The sequence below is a fragment of the Marmota flaviventris genome, chromosome 8 (assembly GCF_047511675.1).
Source record: "Marmota flaviventris isolate mMarFla1 chromosome 8, mMarFla1.hap1, whole genome shotgun sequence".
In the NCBI taxonomy this organism is placed as follows: Eukaryota; Metazoa; Chordata; class Mammalia; order Rodentia; family Sciuridae; genus Marmota; species Marmota flaviventris.
This window is the reverse complement of record NC_092505.1, coordinates 69,968,529-69,992,098: the sequence shown is the minus strand read 5'-3', so window position 1 is coordinate 69,992,098 and position 23,570 is coordinate 69,968,529. Positions and strand designations below refer to the sequence as shown.

Below are 23,570 nucleotides of genomic sequence, written 5' to 3'. Positions count from 1 at the left end.
ATAATGCCATGATCAGCAAATTTCTAACAATCCAAACTCAACAAATCCCACTAATGTGAAATAATTTTATAATCATAAAAATAGTTTGTTCCCAGCCCAAATCATATGACTTGGCCCTTAAAGCTAGGTCTGCCAATATGGTGGAATGCTTTCCCTAACATCACTGATGACACAATAGGCCCTGATGCTGTACCAGTTTTTTTTTTTTTTTCCTGAGATAAAAGATTTATTGAAATTTCAAGATAATTTCCAAAAGAGGTCTAGACACCTCTTGAAGGTAAGAGCTGTGAGATGTTTTGACAGTTGCCACTGTCAGTTCTTTGTTTCCCTCTTTTTTTTCTTTTAGACAAAAAGTTGAGAACATCTCTGAAATCATTAGCATTTCCAGAGGGCTATACATTGGGAAAAGCTCTTAAAATATATCATCAGTCCCCTCTCTTACATTTTTTACATATCACTGAGGATACACACAGCTTAAACTTCTGAGGAAAAATAAAATCCATAACATATGCAGAGGCCAATCTACTGCAACATTTTACTTTTCTTAAGATTGGACAATAAATCACATTAGCACTGTTTACTCCTTCTGTATAGATGCTTACTGGTCTTCAGTGACTATTTGGGTGCTACAGGGAGAGTAGAAATCTTATGTCTTCAAAGTTTAAAGTAAGTTTAGAATGTCACCTCAGAAATTCACTAATTTAGTAAATTTCCTTTACCAACCTGGTGCAGCCATATGGTTGAGTGTGAACATTAACCATACTGCATATTAACCATTAACCATACTACTTACCTTGTAATGAAAGTTCTAGACTGTTGATGCTGAATCTGACACAGCATTAAGATTTTCCCTGAGGTTTGGTTACATGACTATCACAGTAAAGTGAGCTCAAAGAATATGGCTTTCCCGTGGCTGCTTCCTTAAGGGCTATGAGGCTGCACATTGAAGGTGACAAAACATGGTTCAATGGGACTTCTCCATGAGTGAACATGTGTCTACAGAGAAGTTCAAACGGGGAAAATGAAGAGAGGGGAATCCTAAGGCTCCAGATGATCACATCACGCTGTCTCAACATTAATGAGGCCTGTGACCATCTGTTTATCAAATAAAATGTAGGTAAATGTTCTGTAAATATAAAAATGCTACATGAGTGTAAAGTGCTGCTATTACTAGTAGTCCCTCTATTTGTTCTTTAAAGATTTAGAAAACAACAACAAATAAATAAAAAAAAGAGACACCTTCTTAGGAATTAAAGGTGAACTGTAGCACAATATGGGGGACAATATGTACTTCAAGGAGACTGTGAGTATTGAAACTGCATTACTTCTTTACTCAAATAACACTCTTCCTAATACAACTTAAACAAAATATTTTACTAGTATAACCTCCTAGAAATAAAAATTTCATCACTAAACCATAAAAGAAAAGTAGAAATAAATACTTACTTAAAATGCCAAATTGTCCCCAGAAGAGAAGTATAGCCAAAATTGGGAAAATAACGACGAGAATATTTTCATTTGGAGAAAACCATGACACTGAGAAGAAAGAAACCAAAAAAACAATAAATATTTCTTATAATTACTTTAAATCCCACTAGTAATCTCAAATATATCTTATGTAGGGGGAACCATAAAAATAATCAACTATGGCCTTAATCCATACACACATAAGAGACAAATTTGTAAAACAGACTTTGTTTAGGAAACAAAAGCTGCAGCAGTTTGAGTGTCTCTGGCCACACTTTCTCCAGCCTGAGCTCTATGGAAGGAGTCAGCCCAGCACAGCAGCTGAGCACAGAGCTCTGAGCCATATTGCTGGGGTTTGAAACCCAACCGGACAATCTGTAACCTTAGACAACGTCTCAACCAATGCCTCTGTTCAGCGTCCTTGACTGTTACACAGGTATGACAGGATCTACCCCTTGAAGGACTGCTGTGACTATTAACAAAGCTAATATAGATGAAGGAATTAAAGCAGTGGTTGGTACTTACCAAGTGCTCAGCAAATGTTAACTACCACTCTCATGTGTTGGATCTCTGTATGCATAAAGAGCCTAGAATTTACCTTCAAGCAACAGTGAAGTGCTCCTGTACAGACTGGCTCAGGGGACCCAGGTGAGGGAGCTGGCTCTACCACTATGTCCTTCCCCTTAGTGTGACTAAGACAAGACAGATGAGCCCTGCCTTTCCTCAAACTGACTGTGGAATAGAAGCCTTATTCATGAATAATTAGATTTCAAAAGGATCATTTACACATAAACACAAGAAGCTTTGGGCTATTAAGGAAGCTGTTATTAAGTGGGTCACATGTTACTTATATGGTGAAAATGTATCACATATCCTATATAAAGGGAATTGAGATATTAAGACTTCAAATAAGATTTGTTGAGAACTTTTTAAAAATTAAGTTTAATCGCATCTCATAAACCCTTAAGACTGTAATTTAGCTATGAGATTTCTTCTGTAACAATAAAGCCAAGTAAATGCACTGACAGCATTTCAAAGTTTACCAGTACAGAGGGGACGTGCTGTCTGAAGGACTCCTTTCAATACAGTCCCCAGCAAGTGCTGGCATTCCAGTGAAATCAACACTAGGCATTCAAATCCTCCCCTGCTCTGCCCTCAGTATCAGCATGTGAGGAACTTCATGGGCTTTCACTCCACAATGACAGCCATGTACTTCTATCAAGCTTATAATGTTAAACCTTGATAAAATGCTTACATTAATCCCCAGAATATAACAACATTATAAATTCTATCTTGGCCCTATTAGCTTTTCAGTATCTAGCATATTTTCCTGTCCATATTAGAGACTCAATACATGTGCTGTTGAAGGTTACAAGGCAGTTTAGTGAGTGAATGGAATATAATTTTTTGATGCTCCTTGGTTGCAGTATACTACCAGGAGAGATGTTTTTAGATACTGAGTCAATACCTTGATTTTCAACTGTATAACTGAACATCGTCCTACACCAAAGAAAACACTTCTATACAGCATAAAATCCTACCGGGAAAAAATTTTGTGCAGTATACTTAGGTTTTCCTATCTCATGCCCAAGGGATTTTGTAAAAGCTCTATGACCTAATAACTATGCTTAAACAATTTACTTTTCTTAACGCACTTTCTCTATTATTTTCCCTTGAGTTATGTACATTAACTATTTAAAAACTCACAACTATCATGAGAAATTATTAACTCTCACTTAAACCTGAGGAGACTAACACAGAGCAAAATTAAGGATTATAAGCATTTTTACCTTTCCATGTTTCAACTTCACTTCTGATGGGCCCCTTGCATACCCAAACTCCCCTCTCAGTTTTCCTCATTTCAATAGTGATGACTCCATTTATTCAGATCCACAGGGTGAAAAATCTTGGAGTTCTACCTGACTCCTTGGTTTCTCACATACCCACATCTAGTTGGGCAGCAAATCCTGCTGGCTCTACCTTCAAATAGTCAGTATCTCTGTAGGATGTGTTGATAATGAAATGCTCATTTTCCTGGTGTCCCCTGCCCCCACCCACAATCTTAAGATATATTAACAGATATCTATTACTAAAAATAAGAGGTGCATCCAGCCCTGCTCAACTACTAACTATTCACTTATTCCACAGCAGCATTTATTGGAAGCCCATCATAGCACTCCTTCCTCTAGGCTCTTGAAGGTCCAACGGTAAAAGGTACAAAGGTTCTGAGCTTGAGGAGGAGGACCAGTGGAAGACAGACTCTTGGGGGCAGTAAGAAAAGGTCTCTTTGGTGAAGAACTGGAAGTGAGCCTTGGATGGGCAGAAGCCTGCCATGTGAAGACAGGGAAGAGGAGATGTCAAAGGAACTGCAAGTTCAAGGAGCCAAATATGGAATTTAGTGATAGAAGATCAGATTCAAAGGGTTTGTGGGGCAAGATCATGCTGGGTCTTATCGGCTTGTTAAAGGAGGTTGTATGCTATTCTGAGAGCAAAGACAAGTGGCTGGAAGGTACAACTACAGAAGAAAAAGGATCTTATTTAAAATCTCCTTTGTCAGTCATGTGCAGAATGTATCCCAGAGAAGCTGGACCTGTCTGAAAGCTATAGTAGCAGTCATTCTTAGGAGATAAGAGCTATGACCAACAAACCCTTTCCTGAGTTCAGTTTTACTCATCACATTAAAGATGTAACAGAACTGCTCCAAAGGAAGGTGACTAGAATGGAGATCCTGAAACCTTCAGTAATATTAGCCTAAAAGAATCAGGGATCTTAATTCCAGGCAAGAATAAAATTAGGAGAAATGCCACAGCCTTCCCAGTCAGTGACAACTTACAAGGGACCAAGTTCTTGCCTGAGTCAAGGAAAATCAGGAACTGCCTGATAATAGCCCAAGATCTCTGGAAAACAACAGTGCCTCGTCATGCCACAGCTCTAGGTAACAAGTCAGAATGGCCAACTGCCTGCATGGAACAGAAGTAACTTACGAATTAGATGCTGAGATAGACTAGATGATTCTTTGATGACACCAAGATTGTATGCAGAAATAATAAGAAAAATAAAAGGACATTTCAATGATAGAGATAATAAAACAAAAGCTACTACTATCTAAGTGACTCAACTGGAGCTCTTCAGAATCACCTAGGAGGTTACTCCAGCCTCATATACTCTCCCCTCTCACCGCTACCCCAAGATTTTCAATGTTCCCTGATAGTAACTATGAGAGGTCTGGGGGATGCTCATGATTCTCAGCTTAAAGTCACTTCTGCAGATTTCTGCTGGAGTTTAGCTTCAGTCACCGACATAAATGTGCTACCTTTCTCTCTAATTCGTTATGGCGGGGAAAAAATTGAGAATCACTGAATTGGATGTTTAAGAAGCAATTAAGAAACTGGTGGGAAAAAAACAACAACAATGTTTTCTATAAAACCATTTATATGTCCATTAAGTTATTGATTTGTTATGGTACTACTGTCAGATGATCTTTTTCCCCAAAGGGAGAATGAGACAAGATACTTCTCTAAGATCCCTTACAGCTCTGAATTTCTATGGCACTAAGAAAATAAATTAAGCATAAAATGAACTAAGAACAGTATCAGATATCTTTCCATCTCGTGATTACAAAAGATACTCCAAGGGCATTCGTACTGTTATTCTGCCCAAACTCTGGCTGACATCTCTGTCCATTACCCTCCCCCAAGCTCCCATTCCTGCTCAGGAAAAGTGGCTCTCAGGAAAAAGAACTTTCTACCAGTGGAAAGGCAAAGAAATGATATTAAGAGGGTGTGGTCTGGGATGAGCATTTAACTTTTGCTTCTCTGCCTAGTGTTATTAAAACTCAGGGCCTCACTTTTCTTATCTTTATGTACAAAAGTGGGATAACTTGAAAAGATAAAGGGATCACACTCTGATCAACTAAGTGTGTGTCTCCTTCAAATACAGACATGCAAACCTCCACAAACAGAGAACACCAGTTCTACAAAAGAAGATCATAATAAAATTTACAATACAAAATTCAAACCAAATTTTTACTTGATATTTCAGAACTATATCGCTTTTTTTGGTGTGTCAACTTGGCTGAGCTATAGTTCTCAGTTATTTGATCCAACCCAGAATTCTAAGGTGGCCTCCCAAATCTCTGCCCCTAACACCCACACCTGTTTACTTCCTTCCTCTTGTGCATAAGACTGTAAATATGTTCATTTCCATGAGTATGTTGTGTCACCTGGAAGAGGGATTTTGCTGATGTAATTAAGGTCTCTAATCAGTTGACATTAAAAAAGGGAGATTATCATTGAGGAACTAAAGAATGGCTTAATCACGTGATTCCTCAAAGATTCTCAGCTTTTCTTGGAACAATAATTCACATCTGAGAGGAATTTGACAAGAGGAAGAGTCTCTTTCCCTGACTTTAACTATGCAAGAACACATGTGGCAGACAATGGGACCAACCTCCAGGAGCTGGGAGAAGTCCCTGGTGGATATCCAGCAAAGAAGCAGGGACCTCAGCCCTGCAATGATGAGAAACTGAATTCTGCCAGTTATGTGAGTTTGGAACAGGCCTCAAACTCCAGATAAAAATACAACTTGAATCAAAGACATTGTTCACAGAACTATATAAAAAAAACAACTGTCTAAAATTCATTTGGAAGAATAAAAGACCCAGAATAGCCAAAGTAATTTTAAACCAAAGGAAGAATATTGAATGCACTAGAACATGTGCTTTCTAATTACACTACAGAGCTATGGTAACAAAAACTGCATGGTACTTGCATAAAAACAGACAGACCAATGGCAGAGAATAGAAGACACAAAGACAAGCTCACACAGACATAGTCATCTGACCCTTGACAACGGTGCCAAAAACACATATTGGAGAAAGATTGCTTTTTAAACAAATTGTGTTGGGAAAACCGGTTATCCATATGTAAAAGGATGAAACTAGACCCTAATCCTTCACCCTGCATAAGAATCAACTCAAAATGGATCAAAGACCTAGGAATTAGACCAGAAACCATGCACCTCCTGCAAGAAAATGTAGGGTTAGTATTCCAGCTTCTAGGCACAGGCAATGACTTTCTCAATAGCATTCCTAAAGTTCAGGAAATAATGCCAAGGATTAATAAATGAGATAGTATCAAATTAAAAAGCTTCTGCACAACAAAGGAAACAATAAGGAATATGAAAAGAACCTGCTGAATGGAGGAAAATCTTTGCTAGCTACTCTTCTGACATGGGATTCATATCTTGAATATCTAAAGAGCTCAAAAAAACCTCACACCAAAAAAATCAAATAACTCAATTAATAAATGGGCAAAACAGACACTTCTCAAAAGAAGAAATACCAATGGCCAACAAATACCTGAAAAATGTTCAACATCATTAGCAATTAGGGAAATGCAAATCAAAACTACACTGAGATTTCATCTCATCCCAGTCAGAATGGCAGTCATCAAGAATACATACAATAAATGCTGTATAGGATGTGGAGAAAAGGACTCTTTTACACTGTTGGTGGGACTGTAAATTAGTACACCACTATGGAAATCAGTATGGAGGTTCCTCAAAATACTAGGCATGGAACTATCATATGACCCAACTGTACCATTCTTCAGTATTTATCCTGAAGAATTAAAGTTATCTTAGTACAGTGTTACATGCATACCCATGTTTATAGCAGCACCGTTCACAATAGTCAAACTAGGTGTTCATCAACAGATGAACGGATAAAGAAAACATAGTATATTTACACAATGGAATTTTATTCAACCATAAATAAAATGAAATTATGTCATTTGCAGGAAAACGAATGGAATTAGAGACCATATTAAGCAAAACAGGTCAAACTCAGAAAGTCAAAGATAATATGTTTTCTCTCATATGGAGAAGATAGAGAGGGAAAAGGAAGAGAAAAGTGGGGGTGATTCTCATGAAAATCAAAGGGAGATCAGTAGAGGAAGGGGACCAGAGGTTGAGAGGCAGGGAGGGAAGCGGGAAGTGCTGGGGAGTGACGTTGGCCAAATTATATTGTTAAATTGTGCTCATATACGAATAGGCAACAAATCCCATCAAGGTGTACAACTATAAAAAATGTGCACTAATAAAAAAACGTGGGAAAAAAAAGAATATTAACTTGGCCAACATCTGAATTTTAGCTTTATAGGACTTTGAGCAGATGACCCAGTCACACCATGAATAGAGCTGTGAGTTAAAAAATTGAATGAATAAATGTATATTGTTTTAAACTGCTATTCTGCGGTTATTTATTGCACAGCACTAGAAAACTAATATGAGGACCTTAGAGTGTCTTCATCATTATGAATAAAGTGTATATCATATTCACAATGATGGAACTGGAAATTCTGCTGAACTTGAATGACCTTAATAGCTTACATAGAGTAAAATAAAATTTAAGCTCTCAATGTTTTTTGTCTTATTAATCGAAATAGAAATATTATTAGCAATTATTTTTTTGGGGTGGGGGCGGTTCTGGGATGGAACTCTGGGACACTCAACTACTGAGCCACATCCCCAACCCTTTTTTGTATTTTATTTAGAGACAGGGTCTTTCAGTTGCTTACGGCCTTGCTAAGTTGCTGAGGCTGGCTTTGAACTTGCGATCCTCCTGCCTCAGCCTCCCCAGCTGTTAAGATTACAGGCATAGTTTCACTCTGCCTGGCTTATTATTAATAATTAATCATATAAGTACTAATATTTACAGTTAGTATTTGGTTATTTACAAGGTATTTTCACACAGGAAACACACAATATGGTGATTTAGAAGTCAAAGAGATCCAGGCTACAATTCTGGCAGTGACTCTGGCCTTGAATAAGTATCTTGAGTCTCTTTTACCCCTGATGCATTAAATGGTGAGACCTGCATCCATGTCCTAGAGTTCTTGAGAAACTCAAAAAACATGACATACATAAAGTATCTAGGATGTGCCCAAATAAGTAAATAAATGTCAGGTCATTTTGCGCTTTTTCCATGATCTTAGTGGTAACATGTTAGTCATCACTAAATCAACAGCGTCTAGCACAGTGCCTGTAACATAGTAGGCACTCAAGTCTTTATTAAGCAAGAGAGATATTATCTTATTTTTTATAGACATTCCTGTAATTGAGATAGTATCCTCACTGAACTAATAGAAAACTGAGGGACAGATAGGTTGAACTTCTCTTGAGTTCTGTAAGCTAGAAAAATGAACTATAGAAAAGAGCTTTCTAAATTCAAGAACTGTGCTCCTTCCATAGTGTTGTACTGTCCACTGGCACCGGAGGTCTACAAAACCATGTCTTATAGACCATGATTGCACATATTCTATTCTCATGATCCAGAAAAGGGAACACTGAACAGTCTCCATTACCTGCATTCTATTAAGTGGGATTCAATTCTCATTGAGTGATTTCTATTCCTCATTTATACCTATTTTTTTGCACATACAAAAGCACATTATAGTAAAAATAGTGTCTAATGCCTAAGTTCCTGAAGTCTACATGATGGGTATCATTATTACAACAAATGTACATTCCCAATTAAGAGTACTGCCCTACTTATCCTTTTGGTACAGAGTAATATTTTACTTTTCCAAAGAAAAACTGTTGCAAAATAGTGGCACCAAATCATGGCTAAGATGTGGAGAAACTAGGTCACTCACGTTGCTGATAATGTAAAATGAATGTAAAATGGAACAGCCATTCTTGGAAACTATGCATACACTTACCATATGACCCAGTAATCATACTTCTATGAATGGATCAGCAAAACCAAATGTATATCTAAACAAGCACCTGTACACAATTGTTCACAGCAGCTTCATTTGTAATAACTCATACCTAGAAATAACCAAATGTCCTGAAATAGGTGAATGGCTAGACAAGCTCTGATAAATCCATACCAATGAATACTGCTCAGTTAAAAAAAAAAAAAGGCAGGGGGTGGGGAGCAAACAAAAAATACAACAAAGCAACAAAGGAACCTAAGCAATGATGCATGTAGCAACGTGGATGGATTTCAAGGGCACTGTGCTCCGTGATAAAGCCAAAATATTGGAAAGTCATCTATCAAATGATTGCATTTATATAACACTGACCAATTAGTGCTTGTCAGATTAGGGGTAATGGAAGTAGGGGTGTGACCATAAAAGATTTGATGAGAGAGATGTCTGTTAATGAAATAGCTCTCTCCATTCCAACGACTGTGATAGTTACACAAGAACAATGTGTAGAAATGACAGAGAAACACTCAAACACACTGAATTTCCTGCTTTTGATATTATGCCATAGTTACACAAGATGTAACCATTAGGGAAGACTGGAAGAGGGGGACACAGCACCTTTCTCTTGACTCTTTCTGTGAATCAATAATTATTTTAAAAAATAAAAATGGGTGTCAAATGTTTCAGTCCTTTGGTAAATTGTTCTATATTCTCTATAATAAAATAATACTTTCTCATCTAAATATAAATAAGTTTTTTACATGGTATTTTAAAAACAAAGAAAAATAAAACAATGACATGCAAAATGTAACCTTGTCTTCATCTCAGATACTGGTATTCCCTTACCATTCATTTTCATTCTATCTTCTGACCTTTTAGGTCTTGGTTCTTACCAGTTTTCAGTTTTCCTCTCAGTGAACTACCTTGCCTCCGAAGTTACTGTCCCTCAGAATTTGTTCTTTCACTCCCATGAAACTCTTAATTACTCCAGACAAATTTCAATCAGGTATTAGATCATCTCCCTCCAGGCACTCACAATGTATGTGACTGACTGACTAGCTCCCTTCTGAAATGCGTACATTTAAAAAAAAAATCTCCTTTGCCCATATTAATATCAGTAGTAAAAATTACAAGGTAGGCAAGATTTCTGAGCAGGAAACCTTCCAAAATCTCGTCTGCTCTAAGCCATTCCCTGCCTGTTTCTCCTGCGCAAAATCCCTCTCACAATATTCCGTGCTGGCTTCAGCAACCTGATACCTTTATAATATGAACATCCCAGGAAAACAAGTAACACTTGTAATACACATTAGTTTTCAGAGAACTTCTAACACATAGGCTTCATTAGATCCTGGAGAACACATAAAAGTAAGTCTCTACCTATTTTCATTCCCATTTTAGAGATGAAGCAACTTGGACTCAATGAAGCAACTTCTCAGGATCATATAGTAAATAGTAAGATGCTGATTCCCAATCCTGAGCGATGTCAAATACTTCATGAAGCTAAACACTCCATTCCCAGTGGGGTAAAGAGACATAACAGTAAAGGCTAGAAGAATAGAAAGAACCTAGTTGATCCAATGAACTGTTCTGATCCCATCTCAAAGTATGGTCAACCCCAAGATCAGCAATATGTTGGGTGATGCAAAATAAAGCTTTAAAAATGTAAAGCCAAAAAAAAATCCCCCTCTCTTGTGGATGAAGAAATAAGCTAGCATAGCAAGTAATAGCAAAAAGACTGTATACTCCAGCTAACTTCATGGCCTCACACAACCCAGTTTGGCGAAGAGGGCAGAATTGTGCTATAAACAAAACACAAATTCAATTAAGTTAGATCCCTGTTCCCCCACATCTTGGCCAAATATTATTCTAAGTAAGGCTCAGCACTGAGAACCTTAAGGAAAGGAATCACCCATGATAACCTCACCTTTAATATCTAGATTCTCATCCTCTGTAGAGGAAGCACAGCTTCCTGTGTTGTTTTTGTCAACCTCTGGTCAAAGTGAAAAGTTACAAAACAAAATTAATAACTGAAACTAATAATTGTAAAGAGACTAAAAAACTAATCAAATGAAACAAAGTACTTCTGATGGCAGTAAACAGAAATGCAGAGTAGATGTCTCAGGACTGATTAACCAAATAGAACAACAGTCCTCAGACCAAAAGTTTGAGAGCCACACAACAAATAAATGAATGATCAGTTGATGAGTTTTAAAACTTCGGAAAATTTTAAAGCAGAGCAAATAAGATAGAAACTATGGTCTTAAGCTGGTAAACATTATACTAACATTCATTATTAATGGCTTGCTTTCTGGTTCAAAGGAGTTCCTAGTCCCAGGGTGCTCCATTTCTAATAGGATCACAGTTGTAGCAGGACAAAGAGGAAGCTATTATAGAGGTCTTACTGTCTTAGTCTGTTTACAGTTGCTGTAAGAGAGTGCCTGAGACTGGGTGATTTATAAGGAACAGAGCTTTATTTTGGTTCATACTTCTGAGACTGAGAAGTCCAAGAGCATGGTATAGGCATCTACTCTGCTTTTGGTATTGCACTATGACATGGTGGAAGGGTGGAATGTGTATTAGAGAGCAAAAGAACAAGGGAGGGACTTCTTTTGTCATATCTCATTTTCTCAAGAAAGGCCTTAATCCCTCTCAATGACCTAATCAATCACGTCTTAGAGGCCCTACCACCCCAACAGTCACAACAGCAATCCAGTTTTGACATGAGTTTCAAAGGGGAAAAACCATATTCAAACTATATTACTTACCAACACGATATTTGAGTTCTATAACGGTTTCACCTTCTCTGGTTAATTCTGTTACTTCACATGTGTAGTTTCCTACTTTCGCATCACGCTTATCCATCTTCAAAGAAGCATCTCCTTTAAGTAATTCGGAGACTGCGATTTTTGCACTTGAAAAGTTACTGTCCATAGTAGCGTTGTCTTGGCCTCCATCATAGATGAAAATGTATTTTCCTTTAAATTTCCACTTCACATACATTTCGTTAGTGTTTTGTGCCCCCACATTAATAACAAAACATGGGATGACAACAGTTTCATTGCAAAAGGTGAATTCTACTGATTTGGTTTTATTAAATAGTAGCTGGGCTGAACCTGGAAAAGAAAAAGAAAAAGATTTCATTAATTATACAATTCTATACTATAAATCTTAGGTATGTTACAAATCCTTAAAATAAACTGCAAAGCTTCCAGGGTTCATTTAAGCAAGTAGTGCAGCAATAGGGAAGAACAGTAAAGTGAAAAACAGATTATTTCGATATTAACTTGCACAGCTGATAGATGACACTGTAACTTTTCTTTATCCAGACTCAATAATGCAAAGTATACATTACGATGCATCTTGGGAATAAATTCAGCAACTGTGTTGGAACATGCAAGTATAGTCATCTGGCTTTTAAAGCTTTGAAGTAATCATTTCTGCCTATTGATATATGTAGAAAAGTATTGTCCTTACCATGGGAAAATTTTGAAGAGAAAAATCAACCCAAATACTATATTCACTCTCAACTGCTATACACTTCTTCTGCATATAACTTGCTAAACTGATATAAAATTTATCTCTACCTTTATGCTACATTCCTAAAAGAAAAAGGAGAGGGGCAGTTCTACTGTACTTTAATATACAAAGTAAATTGGATACATCAAATCACATCTTTCCACAAAGATGGAAAGTCTTAGAATACTAACGAGAAAAAAATTCTCTGTGGCAATTTTCCCATTGCAAATCTAGACAGCAATAGACATTTTGTATGCAAGCCTTACAAAGGATTAGATACAATTGAATGGCATTTTCCCACTTCTATATTTCACTGAACCTACAGAACAACAATTTCCAAATGTATATTATAGGTATTTCTTCCTTTTAGAAACCATAAACCACTCTAAAAGCCAAGAAACAAGTTGAAACCAAGAGCGAATATTGTTAATGATCAGGGTGTATTCCATCAACTCTTCCTAATGGCACAAATTGCCAGTAGCTGCAGTATACAACTAAAATGTATAACAATGTGGAGAAACTAGTTATCTTCCATGTTCTTCAGCCTCTTATCAACTCTTTTATCTAAGTGGTAATTTTTTTTTTCCTCAGCAAAACACTAATGAATACAAATGAAGTGTAAATAGTTTGTCCTTAAGATGTCTTTCATCTCTATAAACTAGAATCAAAATTCATGGGCTTAGGTTGTTATTATTCTAAGAACATACTTATTATCCAATGAAAAAATTGAACGTAAGGATGCAGAATTGAATATGACCTGGATGGTGTTCATAAACTGAGCACAAACCCTATGTCTGTCATTTTTTTTTCTTTGGTATGTAATCTTAAGTAACTCATTTTTCTATGCCTTGGTTCACTCTATAAGTAAGAGGATAAAAAGATCTGGCATGGTGGTAGATGCCTATAATCCCAGAGACTAGGAAGGCTGAGGCAGAAGGACTGCAAGGTGGAGGTCAACCTCAGCAACTTAGTGAATCCCTAAGCAACTTAGCAAGACCCTGTCTCTAAAAAGGGCTGGGGATGTAGTTCAGTGTTAAAGTACCCCTAGGTTCAATCCTAATCACATAAAAAAAAAGATTAAAAAAAAAAAAAGAACATTGGGGACTGGGGATATAGAGGATGTAACTCAGTGACAGAGCACTTGTGAAACATGCTACAGGCCCTGGGTTCAATCTCTAGCACTGTAAAACAAAACAAAACAAAACAAAAACTTCACAGCAACTTCATAAAACTATGGTGAACATCAAAGGAAAAAATATATAGGCTAATGCTCTCTAAACAATACTGTGCTGTAAAAATAAAGGGCAACACTATAAAAACTAGACAGTGTGGCATTTTAATGTAATGATCTTGACTCTCTCTTACTGGTCCAAACTGTTGTACTTTGGGGAACTTGCCCTCTGAAGGAGCCCTGTGGGTGTCCACAGCTCACTTCTTTCTAGTTCTGTTTCTAGCCACCCAGATATTAGGAAGCTCCAGGCAAAATCTGGACTTCAAATTGCATTCTTCAAAAACCTCAGAGTTGTGAATTATTTCCCATGAGAGAGAAGAAAGGAGGGGAAGAATCCACAGTGTATAAAGGGGCGATGATGTTGGAATTACAAAAGATGGCAAGTGTCAAAAAATATGTGAAAGAATCTGAAATGGACAGAAAGATTACTGGGTGTCCTTTCAGTGGAGTGCTGAGCACTGTCTATCAGACCCTTTGGAATTATCTGACTCTATAAGGACCAGTGTCTTTCACTGACTTTGGGCTCTTTTACAATTCCAGAAGTTGTTGAAAATGGATTGTAATGCACATTACTGGTGTCCTAAGAGATACAAATAAATTTTGTTTTGCAACTGATTTCCACCTGGTGGAAAAGAACATTCCAAAAATTATGTTTTACTGATAAGGATACTGACGAAGTTTGCATCTATTAGCAACTTTATTTCAGCATTCCTTCCTGCTTATAAATCTTTTCACTCTCCCAACTCTCTTTCAAATGTGTTTTGCATCCTTGCTAGTTTGCTTTTTAATTAATGAGTGAAATAAAAAAAATTTGACATGTCCACTGTACACTTTTGAATCACTTAAAAGATTTAAAAATGATATTTTAAATAATTTTAAAATATTAAAATTTAATAATTTTAAAAATTATTCTTTAGTAGAAGAAATGAAAGTGAAGAGTTCTGTTATCCTATCAAACTTCTTGAGAAAACTCTAGGTGAGAAGTGGTTGTTAAACACAACATAATTGTACAACTATGTTTAGAAAATAACTTTGGTAAAGAACACAGAAAACACTGATTTCACTGCATTACTTCTTTCACAGCTAAAGTAACTTAAGTAGAAAAAATGCTGTCAGTAATATTTAAAATAAAATTGACCAGAATAAACCAAACCATGTTTTGAGTAACCTTTTACATTAATAAGTAATAAATGAGAGTAGTGTAAAAATGTCACTCCAGACCTTAATTATAACTTCATCCTTTAGAAACACATATCAAGAACTACTAAGTAGGAAAAATGATCTAATCTGGGGTTTTTCTCCTTTGCTTGTTGCCTTCTGATGAGACAGCAAAGTGAAGAAAAGATAGAAAATACAGGGGGCAAATAAAGGAAAATAATTATCATGAGTAAGGAAATTCTGAATAAACAAGATGTGCTTACAGAAATCTGAAAGCAGACAAATTGCACCAAAAGTGATGCAGAGTACAAGAAAATTAGCAAATCAAGAGGAAAAATTGCTTTATATCAAATGCCAAAAGCACTGGACCTTACAACTTTCACCAACACACTCCACCAACACAAACCATCTCAGATCACAGTCCTGAAAGCAGGTTAAAAGCTGCAGTGAAGCTCTAATCTATGGTAGTCAGAGCAGAGTTCAGCTCAAAAATTTTTAAAATGCAAGAAGCTTCTATTGAGAATTACCTGATATGATCACTGTGACAGGAGAGGGGATGATACAGTGATGACAATAATATAGGAATTATATCAGTTAGGAGCTTACAGTTCTCATATGGGGCATGGTAAGTACTTCTTACCATGAAAGGTCATACTGCTGTCCTTTCTGCATGGATAGAGTGCTGTGGATGGACAGAGGGGACTCTGTATCACAGACTTTTCAGAATTGTGTTGCAAAAATATTTTTAAAAAGAAAAGGAAGAAAGGGAGGGAGGGAAGAAAAGGGAAAGGAAATTAGTGTTGCCTTTAGGGAATAGCAAAAGATTATCTTAGACCCCACCTGTCTAGGCCCTTAATCTTTTACCTATTCTTGTGTTCCATGTACATTTTTTCTCCTTCTTAACAACTTTTAAACCCTTCTCCTTTTCTCTCTCATCCCACACACTCTAAAGGAACCCTCTTTCCCTGCTTAATTCAAATTAAATCCTTTAGAGAAGCCAGAATCTACCACCAGTACCCCTCTATAAACTTACCTGCAATCCCAACTATCCATACCTCTTCTCCAACTTCCTACTTTTCAGACAATATGAATTAATTTCATGTGAGAGCTGGCTTCCACTTCTACCTCCAACCCATCTATCTCAAGGACTTTCACAAAGTAATTATCAGCCTCCCTATCCCCCTCCTCCATTTACAAGATGTACATGTTTTAAAAAATGCTTGAATAACCACCAATTTTTAAAAATCCCACATGCTTGTCTTTCCTAGTATCCTAAAATTATAATCCGTGCACATCTCTTCACTTCCAGCAACTCCTTAAGTCTGTCGCCTGCCTCCACACCTACTGCACCCTACTGCTTCACTACTCAAGCTCTTGCCAACATCACCAAGGATCCCAGGTGAAAAGTCAAATGTGCACAGTTCCCTTTCTGTCTTGACTTCATGGTTCTTGAGCCAGTGGGCAGCTCCTTGTCTTGTCCTCTATGGTATCTCTTCATTGGGCCTTTTCCTCCTGCTTGTCCACCCCATCCTACCTTTCTCTCTAGAAATATATTCCTTGGCTCCCACAAATGTCAGTGTTCCTAAGGGACAGTGCCCCCTCACCAAGTATTATCCCTCACTTTCAGGCATTATCTACCTGAACACTTTTACTTCTGAGTAAAGTCCCGTCTTTCATCTAAACTGCAGACCTTGGACAATCAACTGTCTGTTGTGCATTTCCACTTGGATATACTACAGTAACTTCAAAGTCAACATGTCCACTAACCTACTGAGCTCCTCTTTCCTCTCCTCTCAAATCCTCACCTCTCTAAAGTATTTTCTTCCAGTCAACCAGACTTGGACTTAGGACTCATGCTAGATTCTTCCCTTTCCTTAGTCATAGAGAATTCTAGATAGGTCCAACCTATTTAATAGTTCCTAAATGCAATGTCTGTTGAATGAATGAATTAGACACTTGTCTCTTCTTCCTTGAAATGATGCCATAACCTCCTAACTATTTCCTAACTCCATCTTCAAACATTTCTCTATCCGAGTCCCAATGTGTTTCCCACAGCTCCCCAAATAACTCTTCTAAAGGCAAATGCACACTCTTTTGCTTAATATACATTAATAACACCCTCCCCCCTCTCAGGATAAGTCCTAACTGCATTATCATGGAATACAGACAAGGTCCTTCAAGATCCTTTCCAGCCTAACCTGTATTCCCTCAATTCCCAACTATGCTCTATTGTCAGGATATTCTTGCAAACCCATGAATATGCAGATGCACTCTCATCTCTAGGCCTGAGTATGAGCTGCTTTCCAGACTACAGAGGTGCATGTCCTCCCCTAGGTGCAGAGTATGTAGTAGAGACCACATACTTGGGAGCGGGAGCCTGGTTCAAGATGCAGCTCAAGTATTTTATGACTGTAGAATCTTAAGCAAATTTCTTAACCTGTGTACCTCTGTGTCCTCATCTGTAAAATGCAAATAGTGATGCCATCTACTTAAATCAGAGAGATTTTTCAGATTTAATGAGACAATGAACATGAAGTTCTCACTATAGTGCCTTTCACATACACAGCAAATGCTCGAGAGTGGCAGCTGTAGTTTGCTTTTGTCCTTCCTGCCAAAGCACCATTGAGATGTTCACTCCTGTCCCCTTTCCCTACCACTACTCAACTGTTTTTGTCCCCTTCTGACTGCTCCCACTGTCCCTGTTCAAGTGCTTCACTGTACTTACCATCAAATATTACTGCTGTGCTATTTAACTAATTTCTTCACTAGTCTCAGAAGGTAGGACAATGTCTTCATGTGGCATCCTAAGAATCTTACTCAGGATACAGACAGTAGGATTCAGTGCATTCTTTATGAATGCACAAAGTATGAAGTATAAATTTCAAGAAAAGAGATACAAAAGTCTTCTGGGAAAGGGTTTACTCATCCACATTTCAAGAGAAACCCCCATGCTACTCACTCCTATTGAATCGTGAAGATATATATTTTAAGGAAGAAATCTCAAGTCAGTTGCAGGCTTAGATATAAAAGTTCCTAAAGAAAAATTACAAGAATGTGCCTAAGAAGGATCTTAGAGGGTGATGTTAAAATTGCGTCTTGAAGGATGAGTAGGAACGTGGGAAAGAAAGGACTTTCTTGGGAGCAGAAATTACATGTACTCAGAGGAATGAAGATCTCACCATTCAAGTGAGATCTTGGAAAGTTAGTCAACTAAATTTGTAAAGGCATCCTTGAATGTCATGCTGAGAAGTTTGGACTTAATAATATTAGCAATAGGGAACCACACAGATTTATTTTCATTAAAACAACAACAACAACAGTGCAGCCAGCAGTATGAAAGATGTGTAAGGGCAGGAAAGGAGAGGAAAGAGGAAGATCCATTAGGAGCCTTCTGCAACAGTCCAGGTAAGTGAAACTGGAGAGAAGGCTTAAAATGACAAGAAAAATCAAAAAGCAAACAGAAGTCAGCTGTGGGAGGTAAAGAAGATGAAAAGGGAAAAATTAAAAATGGTTAACTAAAACAGTATGTGAAACTACTATTCGCTTATGGATTAGCTATAGAGAAAAAAAGTTTGAAGATCGGGAGAATATTCTTTCAATATTTGAAAGTCTGGGCATTAAAATGCCTGTGGTAGAATGAAGTAGAGATGCCTGGTATGTCCCTAGGCATATGAATTTGAATTTAAGAAGAAAGGTCAGAGCCATAAAGACTTGGGAATAACCAAGGACATAGCTGGTAATCGAAGTCATGAGCATAAAGAAGACTGACCAGAGAGTCCTTCTGATGCAAAAGAGAAGGTGACAGAGAATAAAATCTTGGGCCACACCAATATTTATGTAGCAAATTGTGAAAGGGAAACAAAACAAGGAAGTGAGAAAAATGAGAGAAAATAGAAGTAAAAAGAATGCCTTTGCAAATACCAAAGAAGGGTCTCTATTAGCTCCTTGACTGACAGCAATGTCAATGGACTGGTGGATTCAGATGCAGATTGATTTGGGAAGAGAATGTGAGCAGAAAAAGCGACAGTGATTCTCTTTCAATAATTTGGTACAATGATAAGGCACAGAGAATAAGGCAACAATTGACAGTGTGGAAAGAGGGCAAGAATTTTTTTGTGTCTTCTTGGATTTTCTGTTTTCTTTTTTAAATATGGGATAAAACTTGATCATGGTTGCAAGCTAAGGGTAAGCTGTCACTGGAGAGGACAAGATCTGGGATACGAGACAGAAGAATTAAGCTCATTGAGCAGGTTTCCAACATGGTGGAAATCAAAGAGTGGTAGACAGGCTGTCCTTCTCTTAGAAAGGTGAATAGGTATTCTTCTGAAACTAGGTAAAGGAGGAGAATGAGATGAAGGTTGTCTAAGATATTATGGATCAGTTTAGTAAATGGTGGGTGGGTAGATGCGGGAGTCCGAACCACTCACCACTATTTTCTGCAGTTGAGTAGGAAGTTAATTATCTGCTGGGAATGAATGTTCAGGAATGGGTGAGAAGTCCCAGCTGCTGCTAAGTTAAATGAAGCAAAGCCCTTGAGTAAAGATATCTGCCATAAATGAATCCTATAAATTTTGCCCTCAGAACTCGCCCCTGGCATGAAGAACTGGAATCTCAGACTGAATCAGGATAAGTACAGGAGAGATCTAGTCAGATCTCTCCTCAGTGAAAATTTAAAATAAGTCTGGGGTATAGTGAGGTGTCCACAGTTTTTTAGTTCTGACTCAAAGCAATCCCCCTCCCCCACACTGAATTTAAAAGTGCCCTTTAAAGAGTAGAGTGGTCAACCCAGAATTACAGGAACCAGAGCAATTTATAGTCAGTAGCATCCAGAATTATGTCCTTATGAAGAACTTCAAGTACATTAAGTTACCAAAGAGGGATTAAAAAATATATATATATGCTCTCTATAAATTACATTGTAAGTTATTAAGAAGAGTACAGTCTGAAATTCATGCATATGCCCAAGAGGGCTTTGCAAAGTGCTTAGAGTATAATGTGTGTTTATACTTGCTTAAAATGAAGCACTTTTGCCAGACCATGCACTTGCCAAACCCCTTGCTTTGCCTTTTAACCTGTGTGACATGTATTTTAAAATGCATATTAATTATCCTGTTCTACATCTGAAACCTTGGGTTGACCAGATTCCGAATCTTATGCAACAGTTCCATGGATTAGGAGTAAACTATTCAGAGGAGGGAGAAGCTTCTAATTCCTTGGACTCCACATAATCACAAAGAAGGAAAATCCAGGTTCTGTAGTCTTAGTCTAGGCATATTAGAATCAGATTTCCTGGGTGCTCTGTATTTTTTCCTCTCATACTACCATGAGTTAAGCAAAACTGAACCTATGCTATTCTTTTTCTTTTACCATAGAATAAACATCTATGCTAGTATATAAAGCGAAAGTAATTTTATGATAACCCAACTGTGCATTATATTAGGCTAAAACATAAAATATATAGAAATTTTTATCACATATAAAAAGCTATGACAGCCAAAATCTAAGAGAAAAAGACAGATAAAATGGTTGCCTGAAAATTATGTCACAAAAAGAATATTACTATATTAAAAACAATATCTGTACTAGCTATAGCTGAATGCACATTAAGGTATCCAAACTTAGTTTTGATAAAATAAGGCATTATTTTGGATTTAGAATAGTTATCAATGGGGGAGCAGGTAGGATACCTACTTTTCATCTTTCAAACCTGGCCTTTCAAATCTCCATTAACACCTCAGTGGCAAGGACGACACATCTGCTAAAACACATGTGACAGCATGAACAAGTGTTCTAACGCTAGGCATCTAGTGAAATGCTTTAACACACAGCCTCTAGACTGCTGGGATGGCCCCATAAATAAGGATGTTTGCTTCCTTAAAACAGCAACCATGTTTAAAAATGATATGTTCATCAGGAAAAAAAGAAAGTATTTTAACTTAAACAAGCCAAATGACTACTAGACTTGGACAAAAAAAAAAAAAATGGATTTAAAAAAATGTAATCATGTGTACCCTTTATGTATTATATATTATATATATATATATATATATATATATATGTTTTGAACAAAGAAAAATCATTCAGCCACTAAAAAGACAGTTCATATACATCACTGCCATTATTTAGTTAAGGTTGTATTCACTAGTTAGTGAATATCACTGAAGCTGTTGATGCACTTTTAAACAAAGTATAATTGGATATACGGGGAAAACATACTAATTCATTCTCTATCTTGTAAACCATTACAGTGAGTTTCATTCTGCCTTTAATTGGCTGAAATAGGTATCTGAGAAAACTTCCTTTACCACAAAGGTCACTGAAATGGTAGAGGTTACCAAGAAGTAGCCTCTGATTACAAGTGCTTTATAAATGAAACTGAAAGCAAAAATCAAGCTTCAGTACAAATGAATGTATAAAGCTATGTTTCTTCTTTACTCTAGATTCTAAATTCAGTCTTCCAAATCCCTTGAATTATAACTATTTGTGTTTTGAGAGTGTTAACACAGTACACATTCTCTTGAAGCTACTTAAGAAACACACAAAAATCCATTCTATCTTATAACAAACACTATCACTTCCTGTTTTATATCCAGCACTTAAATTCAAATGCATAATGCCTGTACTTGTTTTTCTTTTCCAGGTTAATATTAACAAGTACAATAAAATACTACAAATTCTGAATTCTTCAGGGATTTAATTGCATTAAAATTGTATGAAAACGAATGTTAATTAAATGGGATCTTAACTATAACTAAGGAAGGCCTATTCCCCAAAGTACATTTGCAACAGTCCTTTTTCATTTACATGAAAATAGGACCCCTGCTTTAAAAATAATACATGGTTTACACTTTTTACTCTCAAATAAGCTTTGATAACAATGGTATGAATTGGTGATATTTTATTATGAATTTATATCTGGTTCAATATGAAGGCTCTCTGATTACACAACAGGTATTTGAAAGCAGCATCATTTTAGCTCTAATGATAGTAATGACAACAAGCATACTAAAGATGATGACAGAAAACACCTAACACCAACCGTTTAGATAATAGAGATCTTGATTATTAATAGCTGCAACATCCAGGATGCTTGGGAGGGAATTAAGGGCATCTTTCAAATAACTACAAGACACAAGCTTTTTTGAATGACACACTGAGACTAATAAACAGTTTTAAATCGAACTAATTTAACATTTTAGGATAAAGGTAACAATTGCTGTTAGTCCTACTCACTCAATTCTGAATCTTACGAAAGTTAATAAAGGGTACAAATATGAAGTATGACAGGCATTGTAGATCATCGAAATTCCTATTCCTTCCTCGGTTTTCACAGAGGAAGCACATATTTCTAAAAAGAGAATTAAGTGCAAAAACCGTGTGTGTGTGTGTGTGTGTGTGTGTGCGCGCGCGCGCGCGGGGGGGGGGGGAGCACTCCTTTGACGTCAAAAGACACCAAATCCCACTCTGCTGCACATGTGTTTTGACTCGAGGTTACTGTATTCATATTTCAGACGAAATCTGGTTAACTTTTTAAACGGTTCCCCCAGTAAAGTGGGAAAACTTCAACCCACAATTCGGAATGTATTAAAGTGTGGGGGCTACGAGAAAAGAGTTTCAAGGAAGCTTATTTTTGGATTAAAAACAACAACAAAAAAGCGGTCACAAGATTCTTCTGATAAATGCTGGGTCGGAAATGAAACTTAACTGCGTCCTTTTCATCTCCATTCGCTCCGATGCTCATGCAGTAGGGCAAAACCCCTTCTGGTCGACTTCACCAAAATGCGCACTTCCATCACAAGAGGCCTGGGCCCTCCCACTCTCCCTCCTTAAACCCCAAACGCAAGTAGGAAGGGAGAGGGTGCGAAAGAAGAGGGTCCTTGGCAGCTGCCACCCCTCGCCTCTGGTCGCGCCCTTTCTTTATAGTTCGCGATTGCACGAGTTGTGCGTTTTCCAGTATTCCTCGGTATGTGCATTTGGAGGTGCAAACGGGGTGAAGGAGATGAGCCCGCTGTCACCCGGAGGAAGAGAAAGAAAGGAGGAAAGGAAGGGGGCGCCCGATTACCCGCAGGGCCCTCCCACGTCCGCACTCAGGGCGCACAGGGCCCGAGCATCCCGCGCCCAGGCCACCCTCTCCCCGGAGCCTCCTGCGCTGCGGGGGCGCAGCCCACACGCCTGCGGGGGACGCCGTAGGGGCGCAGAGACAAGCTCAGGGCTGAGAGCCAGGAACCACTTACCGCTGCAAAACGAACCCAGCAACAGCGCTGCCACCAAGGGCCACATCTCCGCGCCGCCGGGGGGTCGCCGCCGCCGCAGGTGTCTGGAACAGCCGCCGCCTCCGCGGCCGTTTCAGGCAGGACCAGCAGCCTCCACAGCAGTCACAGGCAGGACCCGCCGCCCAAGCTTCCTGGCCGCGCGCACGCTCGCTCCCGCCGCCCTACGCCCGCTCCCCGCCCGCACGAGCCGCGCACGCGCACTCGACCCCA

General features: G+C 37.9%; 1 protein-coding gene across 4 annotated transcripts in view; it reads right to left on the bottom strand.

Annotated features, from left to right (window-relative positions):
- The window catches only part of Cd47 (CD47 molecule), a 45,220-nt gene extending 21,711 nt beyond the window's left edge, over positions 1–23,509 (bottom strand). The window contains exons 1-3 of one of the 4 annotated variants that reach the window (XM_027943226.2): positions 23,322–23,509; positions 11,948–12,295; positions 1,447–1,536 (exon numbers count right to left, since the gene is read on the bottom strand). In XM_027943226.2, the coding sequence (XP_027799027.1) occupies positions 1,447–1,536; positions 11,948–12,295; positions 23,322–23,367 (484 nt within the window). In that variant the 5' untranslated portion in view covers positions 23,368–23,509. The remainder of the gene's footprint in view (positions 1–1,446; positions 1,537–11,947; positions 12,296–23,321) is intronic. The other 3 variants (XM_027943223.2, XM_027943224.2, XM_027943225.2) reach the window with 3 other exon arrangements.
- Between the last annotated feature and the right edge of the window lie 61 nt (positions 23,510–23,570).